At 56.6% G+C, this 23808-nt stretch overlaps 9 protein-coding genes across 9 annotated transcripts; 4 read left to right on the top strand and 5 right to left on the bottom strand.

Moving 5' to 3' along the window:
• Positions 1-166: 166 nt before the first annotated feature.
• On the bottom strand, positions 167-1574 carry MFIFM68171_01436 (THO complex subunit 3; the record flags this gene model as incomplete). Its single annotated transcript, XM_071056858.1, has 6 exons — positions 167-330; positions 399-443; positions 496-871; positions 943-1181; positions 1294-1367; positions 1447-1574. 6 exons carry the CDS (start codon positions 1572-1574, stop codon positions 167-169), a joined length of 1026 nt encoding a protein of 341 aa, XP_070912959.1.
• Positions 1575-2175: 601 nt separating this feature from the next.
• On the top strand, positions 2176-5674 carry RIC1 (WD40 repeat protein; the record flags this gene model as incomplete). The annotated part of the gene is made up of 3 exons (XM_071056857.1): positions 2176-2598; positions 2663-4843; positions 4907-5674. The coding sequence occupies 3 exons, from the start codon at positions 2176-2178 to the stop codon at positions 5672-5674; spliced, it is 3372 nt and encodes a 1123-aa protein (XP_070912958.1).
• Positions 5675-6066: 392 nt separating this feature from the next.
• MFIFM68171_01434 (GST N-terminal domain-containing protein) lies at positions 6067-8334 on the top strand (the record flags this gene model as incomplete). The annotated part of the gene is made up of 6 exons (XM_071056856.1): positions 6067-6770; positions 6873-7451; positions 7515-7698; positions 7761-7841; positions 7900-8025; positions 8089-8334. 6 exons carry the CDS (start codon positions 6067-6069, stop codon positions 8332-8334), a joined length of 1920 nt encoding a protein of 639 aa, XP_070912957.1.
• A 733-nt stretch (positions 8335-9067) lies between these two features.
• On the top strand, positions 9068-10188 carry CKB2 (casein kinase 2 regulatory subunit; the record flags this gene model as incomplete). Its single annotated transcript, XM_071056855.1, has 3 exons — positions 9068-9124; positions 9217-9462; positions 9655-10188. 3 exons carry the CDS (start codon positions 9068-9070, stop codon positions 10186-10188), a joined length of 837 nt encoding a protein of 278 aa, XP_070912956.1.
• Positions 10189-11150: 962 nt separating this feature from the next.
• On the bottom strand, positions 11151-12752 carry MFIFM68171_01432 (PAP2 superfamily-domain-containing protein; the record flags this gene model as incomplete). Its single annotated transcript, XM_071056854.1, has 3 exons — positions 11151-11899; positions 11973-12415; positions 12487-12752. The coding sequence occupies 3 exons, from the start codon at positions 12750-12752 to the stop codon at positions 11151-11153; spliced, it is 1458 nt and encodes a 485-aa protein (XP_070912955.1).
• Positions 12753-14334: 1582 nt separating this feature from the next.
• Positions 14335-15530, bottom strand: RML2 (mitochondrial 54S ribosomal protein uL2m; the record flags this gene model as incomplete). Its single annotated transcript, XM_071056853.1, has 2 exons — positions 14335-14519; positions 14573-15530. 2 exons carry the CDS (start codon positions 15528-15530, stop codon positions 14335-14337), a joined length of 1143 nt encoding a protein of 380 aa, XP_070912954.1.
• Positions 15531-16852: 1322 nt separating this feature from the next.
• Positions 16853-18515, top strand: CLB2 (G2/mitotic-specific cyclin; the record flags this gene model as incomplete). Its single annotated transcript, XM_071056852.1, has 4 exons — positions 16853-16858; positions 16955-18151; positions 18213-18351; positions 18424-18515. The coding sequence occupies 4 exons, from the start codon at positions 16853-16855 to the stop codon at positions 18513-18515; spliced, it is 1434 nt and encodes a 477-aa protein (XP_070912953.1).
• A 1791-nt stretch (positions 18516-20306) lies between these two features.
• MFIFM68171_01429 (uncharacterized protein) lies at positions 20307-22007 on the bottom strand (the record flags this gene model as incomplete). The annotated part of the gene is made up of 2 exons (XM_071056851.1): positions 20307-21259; positions 21779-22007. 2 exons carry the CDS (start codon positions 22005-22007, stop codon positions 20307-20309), a joined length of 1182 nt encoding a protein of 393 aa, XP_070912952.1.
• Positions 22008-23152: 1145 nt separating this feature from the next.
• MFIFM68171_01428 (uncharacterized protein) lies at positions 23153-23437 on the bottom strand (the record flags this gene model as incomplete). Its single annotated transcript, XM_071056850.1, has 1 exon — positions 23153-23437. The coding sequence occupies one exon, from the start codon at positions 23435-23437 to the stop codon at positions 23153-23155; it is 285 nt and encodes a 94-aa protein (XP_070912951.1).
• Positions 23438-23808: the final 371 nt, after the last annotated feature.

The raw sequence follows: 23808 nt of genomic DNA, 5'->3' as shown, positions 1-23808 counted from the left end.
CAGCGACAACCGGCATGATCTCTGCAGCTCGACATGATGAAACCGCCATCACCCGCCACGTCGTTTCTGGGCGACAGCGTGGGGTTGCACCTCGCAGCCGCCCTCGCACTGGAACTCTACATGTCGTTTTGCACTACCCATGTGCTTGGTGTCGGCTGCGGGAAGCTCACTTCCGCTCCGCATCGATGCCCACGATGCGAAGAACTCCTAAATCGCTGTAGGCAAGGCAATATCTCGTAGGGGCCCAAGCTACCGCCTCGCAGGGGCCGGCCGTCTTGAAGGTATACACGTGCTCTCCAGTCTCGGTATGAGTAACCTCCAAACCGGGGCCTAAAAAAAGGGCAAGTCAGTATCCCGCGCTTGTTTCAGAGAAAACGTTTTGAACCTAGCCCCCTTACCTTCTTCGCACCCGCCGACGACATAGCTGCCGTCAAAAGTAAAGCCTAAAATTAGATTAGCATCTGGTTATCCTCTCAGCTCGCCGTGGCGCCGTACTTATGCTGCGGACAGGCCCGACCATGCGGGAGACGGTACGCTGACAGATCCAGTCCTTGGTATCGAAGAGGGCTATGATGGAATCTGCTCCGCCGGTTGCGAGGTATTTCCCGGTCGGCGAGAGTTCCACCGCCAGACAGGACGCGGTATGCCCTTTTAGCATGAACTCTGTCGCCTCGCCGGGCTTGACGGCGTGGTTGACGTGCAGGACAGGTTCCAGCTCGGGATATGACAGGATACGTATCTTACCCTCCCTTGTCGGGAGGAAGACTTTCTCTCCGCTCCAGCAAAAGGCCATTTGGTTCGTCTCGACCGGCTGCTGATGAGACGAGACCACGGCAGACTTGGCCGGCGATATCTGGAAGAGCTCGCCGCTCTGAAGCAGTATTCAGCGAATCAGTCAGTGCATCACCGCCGTCCGGAGAGTGCCTTGGCTTGGCCACCCACCTTATTTCCTACAAGCAGCGAGGAGCCGTCAGGGGCCCAAGCAAGGGTGTGGGCGCTGCCGAGGCCCTTTACCTCGTTCACGCATGCCTTTGTCCTCACGTCCCAGAGCTTGACGACTCCGTCGCTGCTGACGCTGCAGAGTTCTGCATCCTTGACCGGGTTGAAAGCTATCTTCTCGACCCCTGCCGAGTGGCCCTTGAGGTCCGTGGAGAAACGCACATTAGGTTTCTCAGGGTTCCCTACAGACGGCACTGGTCAGCCTCGGGGCACGGTGCGGCGAGCGCGCCCCTGACGCAAGGGGTCTCTGAAACGCCTTGTTTAGGAGACAGACAAGAATGTGAGCAAACTCACAGACGCGTAATGTTTTGTCAGCAGCGCCCGTCGCGACAAGACTCCCAAGGGGATTCCAGGCGATGGAGCGAAGACTAGAACGGCGGCACCATGAGCAAACGGGTTAATCTCTGCCGGCCTGCGGAAGCCGCGCTTATAGCGACGCAACCGTACCTGTGGTGGGACCCGGCGCCGCCCCTGGAGGTCGACTCGTTGTACGGTTGGCTTTTGAGGGGTCCAAAGTAGGCTGGGAACTTCTCTTTCTGGATGCGGCTGTACCGAGGCCGGATCGTCGGCGCCATGATGGGTGAGCGGGCGCTGAAGATCTAGAAGGTCGGGACACAGGTGTAACCGAGGAGACGTATCGGCGTCTGACGAGTTTACAAGAAAAGCGAACCAGAGGCGTCTGTAAGACCCTGCTGTGACACTATAGCTTCAATTGGCCCAATCCAGACTTGAGACTTGCTTTACGGATTCGGCGTAAGAACGAATGGGCCCTTGGAGAGATGAGGCTGGACGAAGCAGGGCATCTACGTACCAGGTAACATTGAAAGTGGACGCCAAAGGGCTGGACGCGAAGCTGTGCGCCATTGGCCAGAAGCAGAGGCCACTACCCGGCGCAGGGTCTGCAGCAGGCTTCCGACCGGCATGTGCCGCTGCCGCCTTCCCCAATCTAGGACAGGTAGCTCCACTAGTACCACCTCGGAGCCCGCGACGCCGACTCGCGAGAGACGCCCCTTGCCCTACATCCCATTATCAGTGTGCACTCAATCGCCGAACCTTCTTTCTTATCGGGGCTCGAGGTAACCCTACGCCTCGAGATGAATTGACGCGAAATTCGAGGAAATCCGAGGCTGCTGATGTGCAGGAAACCGCCGTGAGGGACCCGGCTGTAGAGGAGCCATGTACTGGCCGCTTGGGACACCGCGAATCTATGCGACGAGCAGCAGCATCCGCCAGCAAGGACCCTCCCGGGTTATTTCTCACGATGGCCTCACGCCGCCCGACAGCGGCCCTGAGCCGAGATCGAACAGGAACTCGCTCCTCTCCCCGGGCTTTGCCGGCCCCCAGGATGGCTCGGGCACCTCGACAGCTCCTCTTTCCTCTGCGTCGCCCGTCACTCCGGTAACACCAATGACCCCCCTGACCCCTGGAATCAAGTCTGTCGAGTACGGTTACCCCGACGGCGCGAGCCCGGAGCATTCGCCCGGACCTGCCCCTCCCAGTATCCCTCTCCGCGAGCCCATCGTTGCTCTCCGTGTCGCGCGTGCTGGTCACATCTTTGCTGTTATCACAGCAACTTCCATGACCGTCTGGCAGACAAAGGTGCGAGAATCCGTGTTCCAAATCTTGTCGTCTCTTTCTCTTACTTATCTAACTTCCCCGCCAGCCCACCGTCGTTCTTGCCGTCGTAGTTCGTTCCGAAACCTCCCTTGAGTCCTACGGCACCAACATCAACTTGCTATTGCGCCCAGACTCGGCCATCTTCGTCGTCCATACGAGCTTGGGATACTTGATAACATACTCCCTTGCTACCGATGCAGAATCACGGGTCTACAGACCCCATTTCGCCAACCACATCAACGTCCAACGGAGACGTCAGAGCCATGTCGGGGATCCCGGCCACGACGCTCCGGACCAGATCCTTTGGGGTCCCGGCGAGGGGGCTGGGGTGAGGGATGTTAGTGTTCGCTTCCGGATGGTTATTAAGGTGGATGCCGGGATTGAGTGCGCATTGGCTCTTGACGACGAGTTGGTCGTGGCGACAAGGAAACCCGCCGCCGTGCAGTGCATCCGCTGGTCTCCCGACAGTTCGGGGAGCCAGACAAGCACCGAGTTGCTGAGCCGGATGAGCTGGCTGGGGAAGAGAGCAACAGTCAGGGAGATGACGCACGACAGGCCGATGAACCTTTCAACGTGGATTACAAGCGATGGAAGAGCTTACGCGGTGCAGCGACTAACCGCCGGCAAGCAGGATGGTGGTGCCAACGAGCCGCCTGATCCCAAGAAGCTATTTAAAGGCTATTGCTTCCACACTCCCAAGAACGACCGCGACCATGCTGTGCGGTGCGTCATCAACGCACGCTTCTCATTGATCGCAGTTGGATGCGCCGACGGCAGCATTTGCGTCTATTCGGCCCGCGATTATTCGGGAAACATCCCAGCCTCCCATACTCACCGCATACCGGTGTCCTCAACCGTCTCGGGGAAGCTCACCTCGCTCAGTTACTCGCCCGACGGCTACTGCCTCTTCGCCGGGTTCGAAAAGGGTTGGGCGACGTGGAGTGTTTATGGGAAGCCTCTGAGCAACACATTCCATGCCGACCACGTAATTGCTTCGGCAAACGGCGAAGAGTGGCTCTCTGGTGTGCTGGATGCCGCCTGGATCGGAGGGGCTTGCGACCTGCTGCTCGTCAGCAGAACACATGAGGCGGTATGGCTGTTGGAAATGGCCCGGAGTGCAGTAACCGGGTGCTACAATCCAGCGAACCTCTTCCGAACCGTCCTCCAGAGCACCTCGAGCGTTATGGTATATAGAGGCTACGACTTGCCCGACCTCACGTCGATATCAGCCGAACCCGCCCTTTGGCACACGACTAAAGTCCCCGCCGTCTATCTCCTCAACCAGTGGCCCATCAGGTGTACGGCCGTTTCGCCCGACGGGAGATATGTCGCCGTGGCCGGCAGAAGGGGCCTGGCGCATTACAGCGTCAACAGCGGCAGATGGAAGACGTTCGCCAACGATGCCATGGAGAACGAATTTCAGGTCAGGGGTGGCATGTGTTGGTACCAGAATATCCTGGTCGCAGCCGTCGAGGCCAACAGGTCATTCGAGCTCCGCCTATACTCCCGCGAGACAGCACTCGACAACAGCACCATGGCATATTCACAGCAGCTGCCGGCCCCCATTGTCTTGATAACATCGACCGGCGAAGACTCTCTACTCGTTTACACATACGACAACCTCCTTTACCATTACATATTCGCGCCATTTTCTGGCTCCGTTAGACTGATAGAAGTGGGCCACATCGCCTTTCATGGCATCGTCAGGTCGCCTGCAAGGGTCAGAGGATTGAGCTGGATCCTGCCGGACCAGCAGCTGCTGGAGGGCGATCCTTCCCAAGATGTAGCCCATGCATCAGTCCTGTTCCTGGTGGACGGGAAGCTGGTTCTCCTACGACCTTCGGTCAGCGAGAGCAACCTAAAATACGACATGCGTGTCATTGTCCACAACGTCGAGTACTACATCAGCATGAGGGACCAGCCGCGCAATTCTCACGAACCGGCATTGCAGCGGCTAGGCCTCCCAGCCAACGGCGTGGCAGGGGAGAGTCTGCAGGACTCGCTGTGGATATTTGACGGCAATGAGCTCAAAGTATGGACTGATACGGGGCCTGTCCTGAAAGCGGTATCCAACGAGTCATCAAGAGAGTTGCCCCCAATGGTCTCCATACCCGTTGACTTTTATCCGCTCTCGACCCTTCTTCAGAAGGCAATTGTTCTCGGCGTGGAGTCGGACCTTATCCAGCGGCGTGACATTAGCTTCTCTTTCTTCCGCTTCTCCATCAGGGTAAGTGTCCCACCCGATTGTTCGTTCTTGTTTTGGATGGATTGGCTAAAAAGCGATTTGCAGACACACCTCTTCTTGCCCGACATCTTGCGCTCTTACCTGACCGCGAACAAATCCGCTGAAGCTCTGCGTCTGGCACAACAACACGAGAACCTAGAGTATTTTGCTCATGCTCTCGAAGTCCTCTTACACCACGTCTTGGATGAGGAGGTGGATGCGAACCCCACTCCGGCTCCCGAACATGCCATTCTTCCGCGTGTGCTCTCCCTTCTGTCATCTTTCAAACAATACCTTGACATCGTGGTGCAGTGCACACGTAAGACGGAAGTGCGTTCTTGGCGCACCCTATTTGCCTATCTCCCTCCGCCGCAAGAGCTCTTTGAAGAGAGCCTCCAGCGTGGCAGCCTCAAGACTGCTGGCGGTTATCTCTTGATTCTCCACACATTTGATGAGCTGGCGACGGCGAGCGAGCAAAGCGTGCGGCTGTTAAGCCGGGCGATGCTGGAGGAGGACTGGGACCTATGCAAAGAGCTTGCGCGATTCCTAGCCGCGCTTGACGAGACCGGGGATACTCTCCGAGAAGCGATGGAGATGGTAAACGCCCGCACGCGCCATGGCGGAGAGGTGGATGACAACCCCCTCAGAAACGGATTCATGACGAGGCTCGAGATCCGCTCTGGAGGCGTGTACGCACCCCCCATTGACGGTGCAACGGCAACCGGCGCGAGGAGGATGACAGGAAGTGATTCAGAAGCAGATGGCCGGTCGGGCAGCGATGCTGGCAGCTTCACCAGCGGCAGCCGGTCGGAAATCAAAAGTGACTATGCATAACAAACCCGAGCTGGAGTAGCTGAGATTAGACGGCAAAGGCGGGATTGGATAGAGGGACCGCCTCCTCGATGGATCTGAGCAGCATTTGGGGAGGAGACTACGTAAGTCGACAGCCGCAAGAAGAAGGTCAAATTCGAGGCCCTTCGATAGGTAATACATGACCGATAATCACTTCCTGCGCACCTATGCCGTGCCTCACGCAGCTCTCTCTCAGGGGCATGGGCAATTGGTCTGTGCACCCGAGTCGAATTCGCTCGCCGCTTTTTCCCTTGGTCAGCCAACTGACAGCCTCATCCCCACCCCATTACACACAAAACCCCCGCTGTCCGCAGCTGCCGACCCGCTGACGCTTGCCGAACGATAAAGCAGCAAGCAAACTGTGATTGGGGACCATGGATCCAGCGTATACCAGACAAGCACCGGTCCGCTCGCATTCTACAGCGCATACCCACCACGCGCCGCTTAGCTTTGATCTCGGGCAGCAGGCTCGCCTGCGCGGTGCCGATGGAGCTCATGGGCTGTCATCACTAGGTGTGTCAGGCGTCAATGTCGTAGGCGGCAGCCCGATCTTCCACACCGACGGCCTAAATGACTTCCCAAGCACGTACGACGCTCGGCCTCCCGTGACAGCTGTTGCTGCTGTTCCTCGTGCTGCTGGCGTACCAGATCACAGTTTTAACGGTTCCGAGTCTGTGCTTGCCGGCCAGCGCCAACATGACGATCATGGTCATGGTCAACATCAGCAGCAGCAACAGCAACAGCAACAACCACAGAGGAAGCAACTCCCTGGTCAGCGCCAAAACCAGCAGGATCGGAAACTTCCCCGGCCAACACCGGCGGCCGACACGACGTCTTCTCCACTCGGCCGATTCAGCATCCTGGGTCCAACTCCAGCCGACAGTCCCGCCGTGACTGATGTGGCGCGCAACTGGGGTGCAGAGTCGGGCAGCGCAACCCCTACCCGTGATTCTGCTGGTCCCGAGGCGGCAAACGGTATGCGGCTACCCGTCAAGTTTGTAGAGAACCCTCCGCATCTCGATGAGTGGCGCCAGAGGCTGTTTAATCTAGAAGAAGCTGTGGTTCTTACAGAAGAGCAGTGAGTGGTCCATCCACATCTCCAGCCTTTGCACCTCTCTACTGGTTCTCTCATTTCGGTCCCGTGCCAGGGCATGCTCATCAAAGAAACCAAAACTGCAAGGTTTGCCATCTATTTTACCTGGGTCGACAATGTGTACTCGCACAGGTCGACACAATTGTATAAGCGCAAGTGTATTACCACGCACTACTACGACTGCCGCCTAAAAGGTAGGCCGCCCGGTACAAGCAAGTCCGACAACCCAAACAAGAAAAAGCGTAAGCGCACAGCGCGCGAGCGTGACCTCTGCGACGTTAAGATCAAAATCACCGAGTACCCGGCTGGGTCTGCTTCCGAACTGCAAGCGGGTGGTAGCGTCGCCTTGAGCAGCAGTGCACTTGCCGAAGCGCTGGCCGTCGTCCAGACTCAACCCATCTTTCTAATCCAGCGGACCAATGGCAATGGAACGAGTGGTGGAAGCGATGGTGCACCGACAAGCCATAAGCATTCATTGGAAAAGAGCGATGAGATCAAAAAGAATAGCGTACAGCGCTGGCTACTCCAGCGTCAAAAAGAGATCCGACGTAACCAGAAGCCCCCTTCGCAGAAGCTCCTCCCGTGGAAGCCGACAGGAGAGGCGGCCGCGACGGCGGAAAGGCACGCCAAAGATAGCAACATCAAGTTCTACTCTGCCTGTTTTTGGTGAGAGACTTTTACGAAAAAATCGGCGTGGGAGGCCTCTAGATACTGACTGATATCTCGCAGCCCCTTTTCGCAACGCGTTTGGATTGCCCTCGAAGCTAAAGGGTTCGATTATCAGTACTGCGAGACATACCCGCTGCGCAGACCCAAGCCAACTGAACTTCTCGAGGCCAACCCAAGAGGGCTCGTTCCTGCCATACAGCAGGGCCCATGGGCATGCGCAGAAAGCTCCGTCATCCTCGAATATGCAAGTTACTTCGCCCGCCCAAACGATCCCGACTGCAATCTCTGTTAACCGCATACCTGCAGCTCGAGGACTCGAACAACACGCCCCTGTTGCACCCGACGCTCCCGACGCTCAAGGCGACTTGCCGCTTGTGGATCAATTTTGTGAGGGCTGGCCCAGGCCCCTCCGGCCACTCCTGATTCACTGACTCGAGTCTTACAGATCAACACTAAGATCGTGCCGTCTTTCTACAGTGTCCTAGCTGCAACAGATGACGAGGCGCGGAAGCACAGGATTGAGAAACTACAGGGCGAAGTATCCGAGCTTGTCGAGAATGCAGATGAAAAGGTAAGTTTCGTTTGACCGCCACGGAGTTGAGAATCACACGCACTAACGGCCACCCATTGACAGGGCCCCTATTTTTTCTTCGATCGCATGTGTCTTGTGGACATCCACTTTGCGCCTTTTGCCGTCAGGCTGTCCCGCCTCGGGCAACGTTTTGGGGGATGGGCGCTGCCAAGACAACAGCTACGGTGGCAGAGATGGCTTGATGCAATCGAAAATAACCTGCACGTGCGCAGCACAATGAGCTCGGACAGCCTTTATACCAGATCGGCGGATGACTTGCTCAAGGGCTTCCAGGGGGGGTTGGACTGAGGAGGTTGTCGGCAGGCCACATCAGGATCGTGGTGTTAACTGTGAGGACGACTGTGGGGCGGTATGTGCATACCAGGCATACCACGAAGCCGGAAATGCTGGAATACTCCGAGTGCGCCAGGACGAGGGCAATCCATTGCCAAGGGGCAGTGTGTGCGGCTAGGTGTGACTTGGGAGTTTATATATCTAGGTACATGTACTGTACATATATACCGCACCCCAAGAGCTGCGGGCTGGGAAGCGTAATGCTTATTGTGTGCTTAAGGGTCCCCTCTAATGCGTAAGCATACCCATCGGTTCTTTTCGAGAACGATTTGCACATCGGATCCCCCTATGAATCAGGATTGGGTGATTTAAGACGCTCTACATAGGCATCCGGGACGGAGGCTTGTACAGTAGCAGGCGGGCACTGACCAGGCCCAGGCACCCGGTTTAGGTAGTGGGTCCTCGAGTCCTGCGGGGCTCTTCTCAAGGCTCCCCCACCAAACCACGGACGTGTCCAGCCGCCAACAAAAGGGTCCGATACTTCGGCTGCCGTCTTCGTTGTGCGCCGCGCCGACCATCGCACCCCAAGTGCAGCCGCGCGCACGCCCCAACATCGTCGCCCGTCCGCATCCACCCACTAGTCCCGATCACATCGGTATCAGATCCGGCCGACTTGGAACCCGCCGTTGCCGCCGTCTCCGCGTCACACAAGCGAGCATCGCGGCCGCAGCGCCCAACGTTGCGAACCATGGACGACTACGGCACCGAGTCCGATAGCGACTACACGAGCTACTGGCGGGACTGGGTATGTGATCGGTTCTTCACAGCTTAACAGCACTCCCTGCTTTTTTTTTTTTTTTTTTTTTTCCCGCACCCTAACCGCTGGTTTCCTCCCAGTTCATCTCGTCTCGCGGCAACGAATACTTTTGCGAGATCGACGAGGAATACCTGACGGACCGCTTCAACCTAACGGGCCTCAACACCGAGGTCCAGTACTACCAGTATGCTCTCGACCTAGTGACTGACGTGTTCGACCTCGACTGTGACGACGAGATGCGGGAGACGATTGAGAAGTCAGCACGGCATCTCTACGGGCTCGTCCACGCCCGGTACATCGTCACGACCAGAGGCCTGTCAAAGATGGTTCGTCTCCAACCGGTTCCCTTTTTCACACATTTCTCTCTCCCTCTCTCCCTCTCCCCCTCTCTCTACATTTCCCACTTCGTTCTCTCCCTCCCTCCCTCCCTCCTCCCCCTCTCTTTCTCTCTTTCCACCCCCCCCCTTCTCTCTAGTTCGTTACCTAACGTCTCTTCCTTTTTCCAACCAAAACAACAGCTCGAAAAATACAAAAAATCCGACTTCGGCAAGTGCCCGCGCGTCATGTGCAACTCGCACCCGCTCCTGCCCATGGGCCTCTCGGACGTGCCCAACCTCAAGCCGGTCAAGCTGTACTGCGCGCGGTGCGAGGACACGTACAACCCCAAGTCGTCGCGCCACGCGTCTATCGACGGCGCCTACTTCGGCACCTCGTTCCACAACATCCTCTTCCAGGTCTACCCGGGCCTGATCCCCGCCAAGTCGGCCGAGCGCTACGTGCCCCGCGTCTACGGCTTCAAGGTGCACGCCGCCGCGGCGCTGGTGCGCTGGCAGAACAACCAGCGCGATGACATGCGCCGCCGCCTGCGCAAGATGGAGGTCGAGAGCGGGTTCAAGGACGCCGACGACGACGATTTGGACGAGGACGACGACGACGAGGAGGAGGAAGGCGATGTGCTGCTGGATGAGAGGGAGCTGCAGATGCAGATGGCCGAGTACAGGGGAGCCGCCGGGCCGTTTGCGGGAGACGCGGGTATGGGAAGCGTCGCGTAGGAATTTTTTTTTTTTTTTTCTTTTTTCTTTTCTTTTGGTCGAGTCAAGAAGCGGGAAGGGGGCTTGGGATGTTCCTCTGTCGGGGTGGTTGATAGGGCAAAGCATGATGGTAGCGGCTGGCTGGCTGGTTGGTTGGTCGGTTGGGTTGTGGTTCAATCTTCGTCTTTTTTTTTATTCTTATTCTTCTTCTTCTCCCTCACGCTTCTAGGGAGAATTACTCGCAAGGTTGGGGCGTTGTGCACTTCTGGTTGGCGTTTTTGAAGGCAAAGGGAGGGAAGGGGGGGGATCGAAGAAATGACGGGCCAGAAAGGGGAGCCGTGGAGGGACTGGCGGTCCTAGACCGAACGTGATGCCGTCCGTGGGGCGGTTTGATCGCGCGTTGGGCTACTCTTAATGCAAAGGAATACGAACATAAAAAGTGGTAGATAATACCAATATATAGGTAACACGAACGTCTAGGTCGTCCTTTGTTTTTGCAAGACCCTCCGAGGCTATACCGCTCGCTGAATGGCTGTCATCCTAACTCATCCGAGTCCCTTCAACTGGCTTCGTAGTAGGCTCAGTTTTAGAAGAGTGTCGAGAAATGTTCGATGGACGAAAGAGCGAACTAAACCAGCGTAATATTGTCCTATATCCCCGGTCTCTTCAAGGATTAGGAGTATGCCGAATTACTACGGTATCAGCTTGCTAAACACGGGAACAGACAAATCCACAGCCTGGCCGATTCGGCCTAAAACACACATGCGGCCCCCCCTAGACCCTTTTGTACACGACACAGAAATGCCATCCCTAACGCCTGTTAAACCCCTATAACATCCATGAGTGCACAGTGCACGCACGAACCATCACAAATCATCAAATGCCCTCTAGACAAGCAAGAAACAGACTTCATCCCATACCGCCCAGGAACCAGCAGGTATCCCACGAAAACAACCCAAAAAAATGGACCAGCCGATGCATTTTTAGTTCCCTGGAGCGCCCAAATATGCGGTATCCTGACGATCCCTATCGTCCGAATTACTAGCCGACATCCCTCCCTTCCGCGAAGCCATAATGCCGCCGGCCGGGGGCGGGGTGCTCGTGCTGCTCAACGCGCTGCCGCGGCCGTCAAAGGCATCCGCGCCGTGAGCGCCGCCAAAGGCCTCCTCCTCGTCGCCGGACCGGTGATAGTGCCCGCGCAAATGGTCCGTCGCGTAACTGAAGCTGCCCACGCCGGCCCAGAAGGCCTTGTCGCGGCTGCGCGGGCCCCAGGCCCAGCCGGCGCCGTGCGAAATGGGCAGGTGGTAGTAGCGGAAAGCGAAGAAGGCCGTGATGGTGCCAATCAGGTAGCCAAAGAGGATATCGAAGCCGTGGTGGCGGAAGTCCCACCACCGCGAGCCGGAGATGTAGACGGAGCCGAAGAAAGGGGCGAGGGCGAGGACGAGGAGGTAGATGGGCGGCGCGGCCGCTTGACGGCGGACAGCGGCGACGGCCAGGTTCTGGCGCGAGACGCCCTTGTTGCTAAGGCCCGTGTCTACGGTCGAAGGTGTCGGCACCGGTTGGTTGCGGGTGGGCAACTCGTACGAGTCCGGTCCGGAGATTTTGACGCTGGGGAGGCGAGTGCGCGAAGGGAAAGCTGTGTAAGCAGATGCGTCGGCGGACCCGGCGGGCGCGAGGAATGGGATCGTGATGGCGAATTTGCTCGCGATGAAGAGGGAGAGGTAGATCAGACCTATTTCGCTGTTAGCTCGAAGCCGCCTTATTTCCAGCCCAAATAGAGAAATTCAAAAATAGCCGTTGCATACCTGCAGCCGAAGAGCTCGAATGTCCACTCGGGTAGCTTCTAAAACCGTCGTCCAGAACGTGCCTGTCCGGGTTTTGGCAGATTCGGGGGCTCACGAGCTGTCCATTGTTGGTCGTTGTGACCAAACCGCCAATGATATAGTCCTCAAAGTTCTGAAGATCGGGCTGGCATCGAGAGAGGAGATCGGGGCGCGGCTTTCCAAACAAGTTCTTCATGCCATTCGTGATGAACCAGGCAGCGACTATCGACAAGGCCAGGCCCAACAAACCAGTGTGGATCTCCCACAGCTTTCGCATCCAGATCATGGACTTTGGTGTCCCGCGGGGAACCGTCGCGCCGGGCACAAAGACGAGACAGATGACGACAATGATGGCGGCGGGTGCGATGACGCCGACGATAACCAGTAACCAGACTGGTACTGTCTCATTGAGGGTGTACGGAAAGCTACCGAGGAGCGGTTAGAATCGTGTTGGTTCTAGAGGCGGGCGCAAATGCACGCGAAGATGTCAACGTACGAGATGTTGCGGTCGTCGAGGGAAAACGGGCGTTTGTTCGGCTCGATCTCGCCCAGAATGTAGCCGACGGCGGCAAAGGCGACGAGGATGACCCAGTCGGAGACGTAGGATAGTGTCAGGACCCATGCGGGCTTCCCCTTCCTCCGCACACTACCTCCAGCGAGATCCATAACGTTGTTGTCCGTTCTATCGGGGGTTAGGAATGTCGGCGCAGGAGAGAGAGAGCGGGCGTAGATGAGGGGGCGGATTGATGGGTCGTCGGGCATCGGAAAGCCCCTAGGGACCAGAAAATGGAAGAGTTGAAACAGTGCGTAATCGGGCAGCGGCGAGATGACGGCGCAACCGCTAACGTTATTATTCGGGCCCCCGGCTGCTGCACGGTCGAGATGCGACTCCGGCTGCAAGCAAAATCTACTGAGTAGGATTGCCGCCGGCGTCTAAGCTCTCCAGAAAACCCAGTCAAATCAAAATAAAAGTGGGAGCATCGGACGCGTCATCTGCCCACTTGTTCACCAGATCTCTCCGCAGGCACTGCAAGCCGTATGCTTTTCCCTGCCCCCAAGATGAGACACTAACGCCGAGTGGTAACCGCTGTGCGCAAACCAGAAACCTCCCAGCCCCAGGCCAGAAGAGGAAGTCGTGCACCTGCCCCCTTTTGCCGCCGTATTGCAAAAAGCTCAGCCACACAAAGTTCGAGACTCCCAGCATCCGAGTGGTTGGCCAAGGGCGATCGACAACGTACCACAGTAGGCCGCGCAAATGCGAGTCTCAGGGAGACACGGGAAACGCCGAATGAAACACTTGGGTAAAGCACCGTCACTTGTGAGGTCTCGTCGACGGAAAAGGCTTGAGGTTATAAATCTGCGACAGTTGCTCGGGGCTGCAGTATAAAGAAGCTGTGTAGCTTTATAGGCTGGCCTAGACCACGGTCATTTTCCGAGAGTCTGAAAGGCGCAGGCGGGAGCTGAATTCAAGCCCCATCCCAGCAACGCGAAAAGGGATGTGTGGGCCAAGGGGCTCGGCAGTTTTACGTCGTGGTCCTGATCTTTTGCAGTAATCTCGCCGCCTATCAGCCGCCCATCAGCCGCCAAACGGGTGGTAAGTTACCAAAGATGGCAAGTTTGTTACGAATCAGCTTCGCGTTTGAGAGAGAAGAGTTGTGACGTGTTGTGGTACTGTACACTCGGACGCACTGGCCACCGGGCTTCAATGACGTAAATTACCGACGGGAATCTTACATTTTTTGAAGGTATTGACATCATCAAGAACTCGAGTGATCTTCCTTTTGCGTCGACAGTTGCGGACCAGTGGATCGGCAAATCACCATACCTCGGTTATGTGCAGAGCGAACCGAAGCTCAAGCACCTTCGGACCACAGGGTTAACATGTCCTCCTGGTGCTGACGCTGCTCATTCGCCTCTTGGCCCATGAAGCTCTCGAAGCACCACGACAGCCGCCGATGAACAAACCGGGTGACAGGACACTGAGGATGCACACAGGTGGCTGTGTCCATCCATACACACCACCACCATCGGACTGCGAAACTCGGTCGATTGCGCGCACAATACCGCGTCCCAACCTGCTCGAAGCACCTGACAATACTCCTGCACATAATCAAGCTCCAGATCCTACATGTATAATAGCCATCCGGAGTCCCGGAGCCCCTAACTCTCTCTCTCTTGATGTTAACGGCGACTTCATTTCGTGTACCCCTGCCTGCGAATGAATTTAGCATGGTAGGCAGCTCTCAGATGGTCCTAGGAGGCCTAGAAATTCAGAATTTGGACGGTCTACATAGTGTATAGGATGGATTACGCCCCTGTTCATCCGGTGAAACGGCGGCCGAGTCTATTTCTTGGCAGTGATCTTGTCCCTCCGCTTGCCCATGTTCCGGACACGAGGGGTGACGACCCATTTGTTGACATTGCTCTTCTTGCGCGTCTTGAAGCCGCCCTTTGCCGGCTGGCCCCACGGGCTGACGGGATGTTTGTTACCCTTCGACTTGCCACGGCCACCGCCGTGTGGATGGTCATCTGGTCAAATGTCAGCGGCCGAGTTGACCATGAGGGGGGATCCTGCCACGTACTCGCATTCATAGCCACGCCTCTCACCGTGGGCCTGATATTCAGCCACCGGCTTCTTCCGGCTTTGCCCAACTGCCTGTGCTGGTGCATGATGTTGCTGGCGACGCCAATGGTCGCGCAGGCATCCTTGCTGACCCTGCGCACTTCGCCGCTCTGCAATCTGACAGTAACAAATTTGCCCGTCATCACCTTGGTGCCGTCTTCGCGCGTTTCTTCCTCCTTGGATACAACAGTCGCATAGGTTCCAGCGCTGCGGCAGAAGACGGCGGGGCCATCCGGCCGGGATCCCACGTTGAATACGACCGTCCCCACGGGAATCATGTGCATGGGCAAGCAGTTCCCTCTCCAGGCAGTTTTCGCCGCCAGAATACCGGGATCGATGACGCCTCCCATGCTGTCAAGCAGCTCTTGGGGGATGCCAGCCCGGTAGCTCTGCACCACGTCTCCGGCTCTCATGCCCTCGGGCGCCACGATGTAGCTCTTCTTGCCCGTCGCTTGCTCGGACAACAAGGCGATATGGGCGCTCCGGCCAGGATCATACTCGATACGCTCGACAAGATGGGGCCCTGGCGTCCACCGGTGAAAGTCGACAGTGCGTATTCTCCGCTTGTGGCCACCGCCGCGATGCCTGACCGTGATGCGACCTCTGTTGTTCCTGCCACCCTTCCCCTGTCCTTTCTTGGGGATCGTCAGCGCCAGGTATGGCCTGCCCTTCCACAGGTGGTCGTTGATGGGCCGTTTCAGATGCCGAGTGCCGGGGGTCCGCGGTTTGTAGGTTCGCATCATAACTTGCTCGATGGCGGTCGACGGTGCACCAAACGCGCTGGTGCCACTAGCGGATGCATTCTTGACATCGCTTTGTGCCGGCGTCGCATACGTCCTGATGATGCGGAGGCGAAGGGCGCTCTGGCAAAGGGAGGCCGCCCCCGAAGCCAGGGGCCGGAGCCGCGGTTGCAGCATGGTTGAGGTCTCGTCAAAAGCACAAGCTCAAGCGAAACCGGAGGGAAACCAGCACCGACGAGATGTCAACAATGTCGGGTCATTGAAGCAGAACTCGGTGTCCAGGTGGATTTGCAAGGGCAGGGAGCAGCCAATTGGCTGCGTCGGTCGGGCAGGACTCGCTGGGGTGGTCGTCAAGCAGCTCGTCTTGCCGACTCGATGCGTTGCCGGTTATGATTTTGCGCCTTTGGACGGGAAATTTGCTTCGGGACGGTCAGCCTGCTTGCTCCGTGCACGCTGGGCTGGTAGTGTGGCTAGTGAATTCAGGCTTGACCTGCTGTCGCGCGTAAAGCCACAGCCCCACCCGGCGCGAAAAACGCGGGTGCGGCTCGAGCCCAGGGTAGCCGGGTACGGAGCTGGCTATTGGCCAATCAGAGACCCGTTGCCCCGCGGTTGCTTCTGTTGATTGTGGGTTCCGTGGAAGACAGGCACGCCTTCTCCCTCGCGTCCCCCTGCCCGTCCGAGGTACCTCTGACCTGCCTTCAAAACACAGCTCACTCTCCAGCATCTCTGTCATCTTTCGTCCTCACTTCTTCTCCCCCAAAAGATTGACAGATATTGGCATTTTTCCGGCACTCTTCTACAGACCTCTGGTCTTTCGGAAACCTCCCACGCGAACCTTCGATTAGCGTGCTGCGGCCGGACAAAAGACCCACTGCGCGCAGTTGGACAACTTTGTTGCAGGGCGCGAGCACGGACAGGTACCTGGTACTTATACCCAGCACGTCTGATTTGAGACCTTTGGTTCCGTCCCACACGTCTTCTTTACAGCGTACTTCACCCGCGAACCCTCGAGCCCCATCAGCCTCCACCAACACTTAATAAAAACAAGAGAGCTCCTGTGCACACGCAGCATCCTCTCTCCATATCACGACAACCCTCCGCCCCGTCACCCACCTCCCTCATCGGCCCCTCGGCGTTCCCATCAGATTGTCGTCACCGTCATTCGACCCTGCGTTATACCGATAAAAGACGCGTCGTAGCTCGCGACATAGGCTCGCAGCAATTGACATTGGCCAACGCCGCGTCTCACTCTTCAGTTTTCGAGAGCACCAGCCAGAAAACACGTCATAGTCGTCGTCTCTTAATCACCACATCATTGGTTAGTGCAACTCGTCCATGTCCAGAGCGCCTGCCTCTCCGCCTTCCTCCTTGCCATCGCGTCGGAGCGAGACCGAAGACAGCCTGCATTGGCCCGACTGACCACCGCGTCTCGAGGCTAACAGAGCCATAGCTTTGCCAAACATCCATTTGCGCTCTTGTTATCTACCAGAGACGTCAAAATGGTTGTAAGTAACTCCCACCAACGAGTCTTCCAGCTGTCCCCCGGACGCGACCCGGGTCCCAAAAGCCACACTCAGAATGAACGCTAACGCGACGCGTAGAGGACAAGAAACCCGCGTTCGGTAACGAACGAAAACGACGAGAACAGCAACGCAACAGCACGCGTCACCCGTGCCAAGGCTGCGGCGAACTTGAACGTTGACGAGCTCGCTATGCCCTCCAAGGGCCTGCAGTCAAAGAAGCCAGTTGTCAATGCCAACGCCACGAGGAGGCGCGCTGCCCTCGACGATGTCAGCAACGTGGCAAAGGTTGGGGCAGCAGACACCAAGAAGCCGGCCACCAAGGTCGGCCTCGTTTCCAAGGCCGCTCAGCCTGCGGGCATTCAGAAACGGACCACGACCCGGTCAGCCCTCACATCCAAGGAAGTCAACAAGAAAGTGGAGCCGAAGCGTTCGGGTCCTGGTTCCATTGGGCAGAAGCGTAAAGCTCTGGCACCAGTAATCAGCGCCTCACTTAAAGAAGATAGCCCTGAGGACGGCGAGCCAACCCGCAAGAAGGTACACACACTCGATGCCGAGAACAAGCCCAAGGCAGCTGAGCCTGACCAGAAGGAGGCTGCACCGGAACCAGAAGTCGAGGAGCCTGCCAAGCGCCCTATCCCCGAGAGCGTCGAGGAACTCGACAGGGAAGATCTTGACGACCCCCTCATGGTCGCCGAATATGCCAACGAAATCTTCGAGTATCTCCGGGACCTCGAATGCAACTCAGTGCCCAATCCCCAGTACATGTCGCACCAAGACGACCTCGAGTGGAAGACACGGGGCATCTTGATTGACTGGCTCGTCGAGGTCCACACCCGCTTCCATCTCCTCCCCGAGACGCTCTTCCTTGCCGTCAATATCGTCGACCGCTTTCTCTCGGAGAAGGTTGTGCAGCTCGATCGCCTGCAGCTCGTAGGCATCACGGCCATGTTCATCGCCTCCAAGTACGAAGAGGTTCTGTCGCCTCATATCGCCAACTTCCGTCACATTGCCGATGACGGGTTCAGCGAGGCCGAGATTCTGAGCGCCGAGCGTTTCATCCTCGCCACGCTGAACTACGATCTCAGCTACCCGAACCCCATGAACTTCCTCCGCCGCATCTCCAAGGCCGACAACTACGACATCCAATCGCGTACCGTCGGAAAGTACTTGATGGAGATCAGCCTGCTGGACCACAGGCTCATGGCCTACCGCCCTAGCCACATCGCCGCCGCGGCTATGTACCTCTCGCGGATGATTCTAGACCGTGGCGAATGGGTAAGTCGACTTTGGGACACGGGACAACCCACCCCAGTAGAGGGACTGACTTTGTGTATAGGATGAGACCCTCGAGTACTATGCCGGGTACTCGGAAGAAGAGATCAAGCCCGTCTTTCTGTTGATGGTTGACTACTTGGCTCGTCCCGTCATCCACGAGGCTTTCTTCAAGAAATATGCCAGCAAAAAGTTCCTAAAGGGTACGAAACGCTCCCCGGCCACTCGGCCACTCCGCGGCTCCGTTGTTCCAGATGCTAACGACGTTCTCGCAGCTTCCATCTTGGCACGCCAATGGGCAAAGAAGAATGCTCAGCGGCACAACATCACTGACGTTGACCTTTCCCTCGATGACATCTCAACATAGAGAACCTCGCGCATTGTCACAATGCAAGACACAGAGCACCACACCTCTGGTCTTGCAGAGTCTCAGGATACCACAGTGTGGTTGGATTCGCCGGATTGATGACCCCTGATGATTACAAATAAACGACGCATCTCGTCTCCACGTCTTGGAGACGGGCCCAGTTCTTTCTCGGCATCTTCATCTTCGGCCATAAAATATCCATTGAGGGTTAGGCAGCGTCCAAGGCGTCAATACCAGGTGTCTTTTTGTAGGGGATTTGTCGGGTTTTGTTTTCGTCTTTTAAAACTTTCTCTCATTTTGCTCATTATTTGAGCTTGTTGCGGCGTCCGGTGTCTGTAGGCAAGAGATGGGTTGGGGCTTGGGTGGCTGTTGCTTGTTTGATTTGCACGCCGGATATTTTACTTTCGCATGGGCTTTCCCAAGGCTCTTATGCCGCTTTCCGGTAGCCAGGTTATCCTTTCTCAAGGGAACCGGTGCTTTTATTGTTGCATAATATGGGATGGCGGCGGCGGCGGCGGTGGTGGTGGTGGTGGGAGGCATGGGACGGCTGGGCGGAGAGCAAACCTTTTTGGGAGCAGCCTATTGTGTACCTGTCCCATCTTCGGGGAGGACACGGGCGCCGCGAGAAAGATTTGTACATACTACCATTGTCGGTCTTCCGGGGGTCTCTAGCGGTATATCTAGGCATCGGAATGGGAAAGCATTGCATTGTTCTTGTCGGGGGCTTTATGTCCCTTAGCGGAATACCACTCCCGTCAGCGCTAAACAGCGGTCACTACTGTGCCAAGCAAGAGATTGATCTTCGGCCATGGTAGGCTGATGATGTACTTGCTGTATTACACTTTGTTTAATGGCTACTCGGGGAGTGTTATATGACCCTCACCGCGGTGTCGACGAAGCACTTCACGATGGCCAGGCTAGCCAAGACGAACAATGTAGAACATGATCGTGGCTTGGAGCGTACAAGACGAGCCAGCACGTAAACAGCAGTACAAAGGCAGTAGTTTGGGGTTATTAGTGCTTTATTAAATAGAGATGGGTATGGGGGGAATATTATGGCGTAGTGTTACAGTGCGTGCTATGTATGACCTGGCCAGTTAAACAACCATCCTACCCCTTCTTTACCCCCTTCTCCTGCTAACTGATACCGACCATGAGGTTCGCCTAACGCCTTTCCTTTGTTCCCGTTTCCATCATCGAGTGACTCAAGTCATTGACCGGGTTAACCGCCGAGTCTGGCGGCCGATACCACCGGTTATGGTGGTGTGGTGAGGTAGGGGACCAGGCACAGAGGTGTTAACCACGTTGTGGGCCGTGTTGTCTCGGGGTAGGTGTGTGATGCGTGATGGCGGTCAGGGTGCCTTCGTGTGGTGCCGCTCGTTCCGGGTTGGAGTTGTTGGGTTGGGTGAGGGACTTGTGATGATACATGATAGACGCCGTCCATGCCGGGGTTGTTCACCGCGAGACGGTCAGTTGGTTGTGGGCCTTATGTGCCTCTAGTGTCACGCACAGGTACAGACAGCTTTTGTTTGGGCCAGGTGACTAGCTGACCGACTGACTGACTCTGGCGCAAACAACACTCTCACACCGCTTGAGATCTCTCTAGTTCCTTTGCCATGTTTGCCACGATATGACTTCCCGAGGGTATGGGGAATGTTGCTCGTGCAGAACACAGGCGGCGCAAACAAATCGTCGACCAGTCTAGAGGCTAGACAGTTGGAGTTGTGTTTAGTATGAGTAAACCCCATGCGTGTCGGTTCGTTTCTTTCGTTCTCCGCCGCTCACTCCTGCTCAGTACCCTGAACCAACGGGGACGCACGGGGTAGGCCGGTATTTTTTCACGGGTTCGGCAAAAGCATGCCCAACCGCGTCCCGGCATGAACGCTTCAGCTGACGCATGGTCTGCCGGGCAGACCGGGCTTTGGTGACGATGAGGCGCTTGATGAGAGCCCGGTGCCTGTTCTGCTGCTGCTGCTGCTGCTGCTTCGCGACGTCGCTGGGGAAGTAGGTCGGAATGAGCGAGATGTCGGAGATTATCGAGATGTCGTCGGGGAGGTTGGTCCTGGAGTGGTGGGAGTGCCGCTTCGGACGCTTGGGGAGGTGCCAGAACGGCATGTTCATGGATTCCATGTCGTTCTCGTCATTGCCGTCACCCTCCAGCAAGTCGGCTTGGGATGGGGTCTGGTCGCTGTATGATTCGCGGATCTGGTTTCTGGCTTGGTTTCGCTCAACCGGTGCGGATCCGGCGTCATTGATGCGAGCTTTTGAGGACTTGTCCTTCTCGTCGATCGGAACAGCGTACAGCTGCGGGTTAAGTCCGTTGGGGGTTATGCGCTCATCGTCGTGATTGCGTTCTCGGCTCTGGAATGCCGCCATTCCGCGATTAGCTCGGAATTTTTGGGGCGATCGGCCGACTGAGACGCACTGCGTGTCGTCGAACTTGATATCATCGATATTGAGTTTGTCGGTGCTGTCAAAACCGATCTCAGATTCACCATCGACACCATCCATCAGCTTTGTCCGGAACGAGCATGGTTCCTCGCGCCGACGCGGGCGCCTGCTCAAGACTGGCGAAGACGGGCGATAGTTCAGCGTGACCAAGTCATCCACCGCCTCCGACTGGTACAGCTCTAGCGGCAAAAAGCGCTTCGGAAGCTTGGGAAGCTTGGGGTCGAGAGCGCCCAGCGACTTAGGGAAAGATACGAAGGAGAGCATCGTCGCCGCTGAGAGGACCGTTGTGAGAGCTGTAATGTAATTGTTAGCTACTTCCTAATCTTTGCTTGACCTTTCCTGGCAAATGTGAAGTTGTTGGGGGAGGAGATGTTTGGAAATCGGAATTTGGAAGTCGGGGATTGGAAATCGCGAGAGATGGTAGAAGTAGTTGGTGTTGACTTCTGGCAGAGAATCGAAAAGTGAAGTGAGAATGGGTTTAGCGGCAGTGCCTTTCTCTGTTTCTTTAAAGCCCTCGGTTCCTATCAGTGTCTGCTGCTGTTCACTTGAACAAGCAGGCGGCGTTGTCCTGTCAGACTTGGGACGGAAACGAACAGGCCCTGTGTAAGCCATCACGGGAAAGAAGCCAAACCAAGTGACACTGTTTCTTTCCAGCACACACAGAGCAGCTTGGAGAACAATTGTGAAAAGACAATTGCCCGCGAGATGGAAACTGGGGAGGGAATAACACCACCAAGAAGCACACACATTCACCGAGTCTCTTTTCCCCATCGACTCGTTGATAGCCTTGAGGACTCCGGTTGTTCCCTTACCTCTCTGAAGGTGTTGCCTTGGCGGCCGTTTCCTTTTCTGCCGCTCAATCCTCCCTGTGCCAATCTTCTTGATCATTCTCAGGGCTTGACGGGCAGCGCGGCGTGTTGGCCGGCCTTTGGCGGTATGCCCCGGTGACCAGCCGGTGAGCAATCGTGTCCCGGCGACATAGTGCTTCGCGACGTCGTGTTTCGCCCCATCGCTCTCGGCCTCGTTCGTGTCGAACTCCATGTTGACTGAATCTAGGCGTTGGTAGGAGAGGAGCAAAAGCTGAGAGACGGCCGTCCCATGGCCCATTATTGTAGAAGTTGGGTGCAAACTGCATCCAGCCATGGATCGGGCTGCGTCGTCAGCTCATGAGATAAAAAGCCGGTCAACGATGAGCGTCAGAGGCGACACGCACAAGGGCCTGTGCTCCCGTGCTACCATGATGTGCATGCCTGGGGCCATTTTGATGCCCGACGCCGGATCGTCGGCATGTGCTTGTCGTTGTTGTCCAACACAGCCGAGCCCCTCTGGGTTGCCCGCATCCAGACGCTGCCATGTCGAATCAGCAAGCAGGGCTCACAGTGACGTGGCTTGGCGAAGGCCGCCACGACATGGCGACACCTGTTCGCTTTTCGCAAGGCTTAGCTTGTACAAGTAGGGAAAAGTGGATGGAGTTCTGAGATAGCCTTGACATTGGCTGATAATCCCCCGGCGCTGTGGACGGACCCGCTCCGGCACTCCGAGCAATCGGGAGAGGTCTGGAGGGTCCGGAAGACCCCTGCAACGGGGCCCCTGCTGCTTTTGGGGGGGGGGGGGGGGGGGGGGTTTGGTGACTTCTTGCCGGACAAGTTCGAGACACTGGCGACTAACGGAGCCCAGAACACTTGGGAAATGCGTTTTGCACCTGCATGAACTTGAAGGGTAACATCACTTAATCTGTACCTACATATGCTGCCCTTTACCTTGCATGCAGGTGCGTCTCTCTTGCGTCTACCAAAAGGGGATGAACCCCGCTCACTTTGATGATGGCGGACATGTCACTCTCCAGCCAAAGCGTCAGGTTGAGCCAGCACAACTGTCATTTTTTGAACCGACTAAGATACTTGAATAAACCCGAATATTGGGATGGGGTCGAAGGAATCATTACCGCGTGTTATCCGAAGTCTTGTTCCGAACCCCCCGTCAGCGCCCCATGCTGGCGCCTCTCTTAACGCCATTTGCCAAAAAAACAAAAAAAAAAAAAAAAAAAACCCAAGATAATACCGTCCGTCCCATGGCCATAACCATCGTACTAGTCCATCCTGTGGGTAGAATTACGTTGTGAAAAAAATGGGTTGATGGAGAAGAGAAAATTTGCATCTTTCCGTGACTCCCGACTCGTTCGGCTTTCAGAATGAGGACATGCGTTCCTCGAGACTGCAAAAGGTAGCCGCCGGCCTCGGTTCGAGGATGCTGTGCAGGGACCTGTCGTCGTCGTCGGATTCGAGCATTGACTTTTGACGGAACACAATGCTGTTGATGGTGCTGACAGGCGAGCTCGTCTGAGACGTGAACGAGCCCCGGTCGCTGCGGCTGCTAGCCCGCGACGACGCCGACGAGGACCGGCGGAACGAGGTCCGGAGATTGTGCGGCGAGAAGCGGGCCGTGATGGACTGGAAGCGCGACGAATGCATATTGGCGGTGGAAGGTCTGTAGGAAGGCGTCTTGGGGAATGTGATGCGTGTCGAAAAATATCAGTTCGGTCTGGGCGTGAATGTGTCTAATGACGTATAAATGGACCGGGCCGAGTTGGAAGACGCGAGGCACAGCCTGAGAAGAAGCGAAGTGTTTTAAGGTAAAGCGGTTGGTGAGAAGCGAAGGAATAGAAGCGAAAGGCTTGGTTTCTCGAGGAAAAAGACGGGACGATCTGAGCCTAGCAGAGATCAGAAGGCAGAGGATATGCCAATCGTGGTCTTCGACGTCGTTCAGCAGCAGCACCGGGTTTTGAAGGCCGAGCTCGAGCTAGAAGAGCGAACAGGAGCCGATCTCAATGCCGAGTCGGGCG

The sequence above is a fragment of the Madurella fahalii genome (genome assembly GCF_045866475.1).
Source record: "Madurella fahalii IFM 68171 DNA, scaffold_1, whole genome shotgun sequence".
Classification (NCBI taxonomy): Eukaryota; Fungi; Ascomycota; class Sordariomycetes; order Sordariales; genus Madurella; species Madurella fahalii.
Note: the sequence above shows the minus strand (reverse complement) of the source record. Positions and strands in the feature narration are given on the sequence as shown.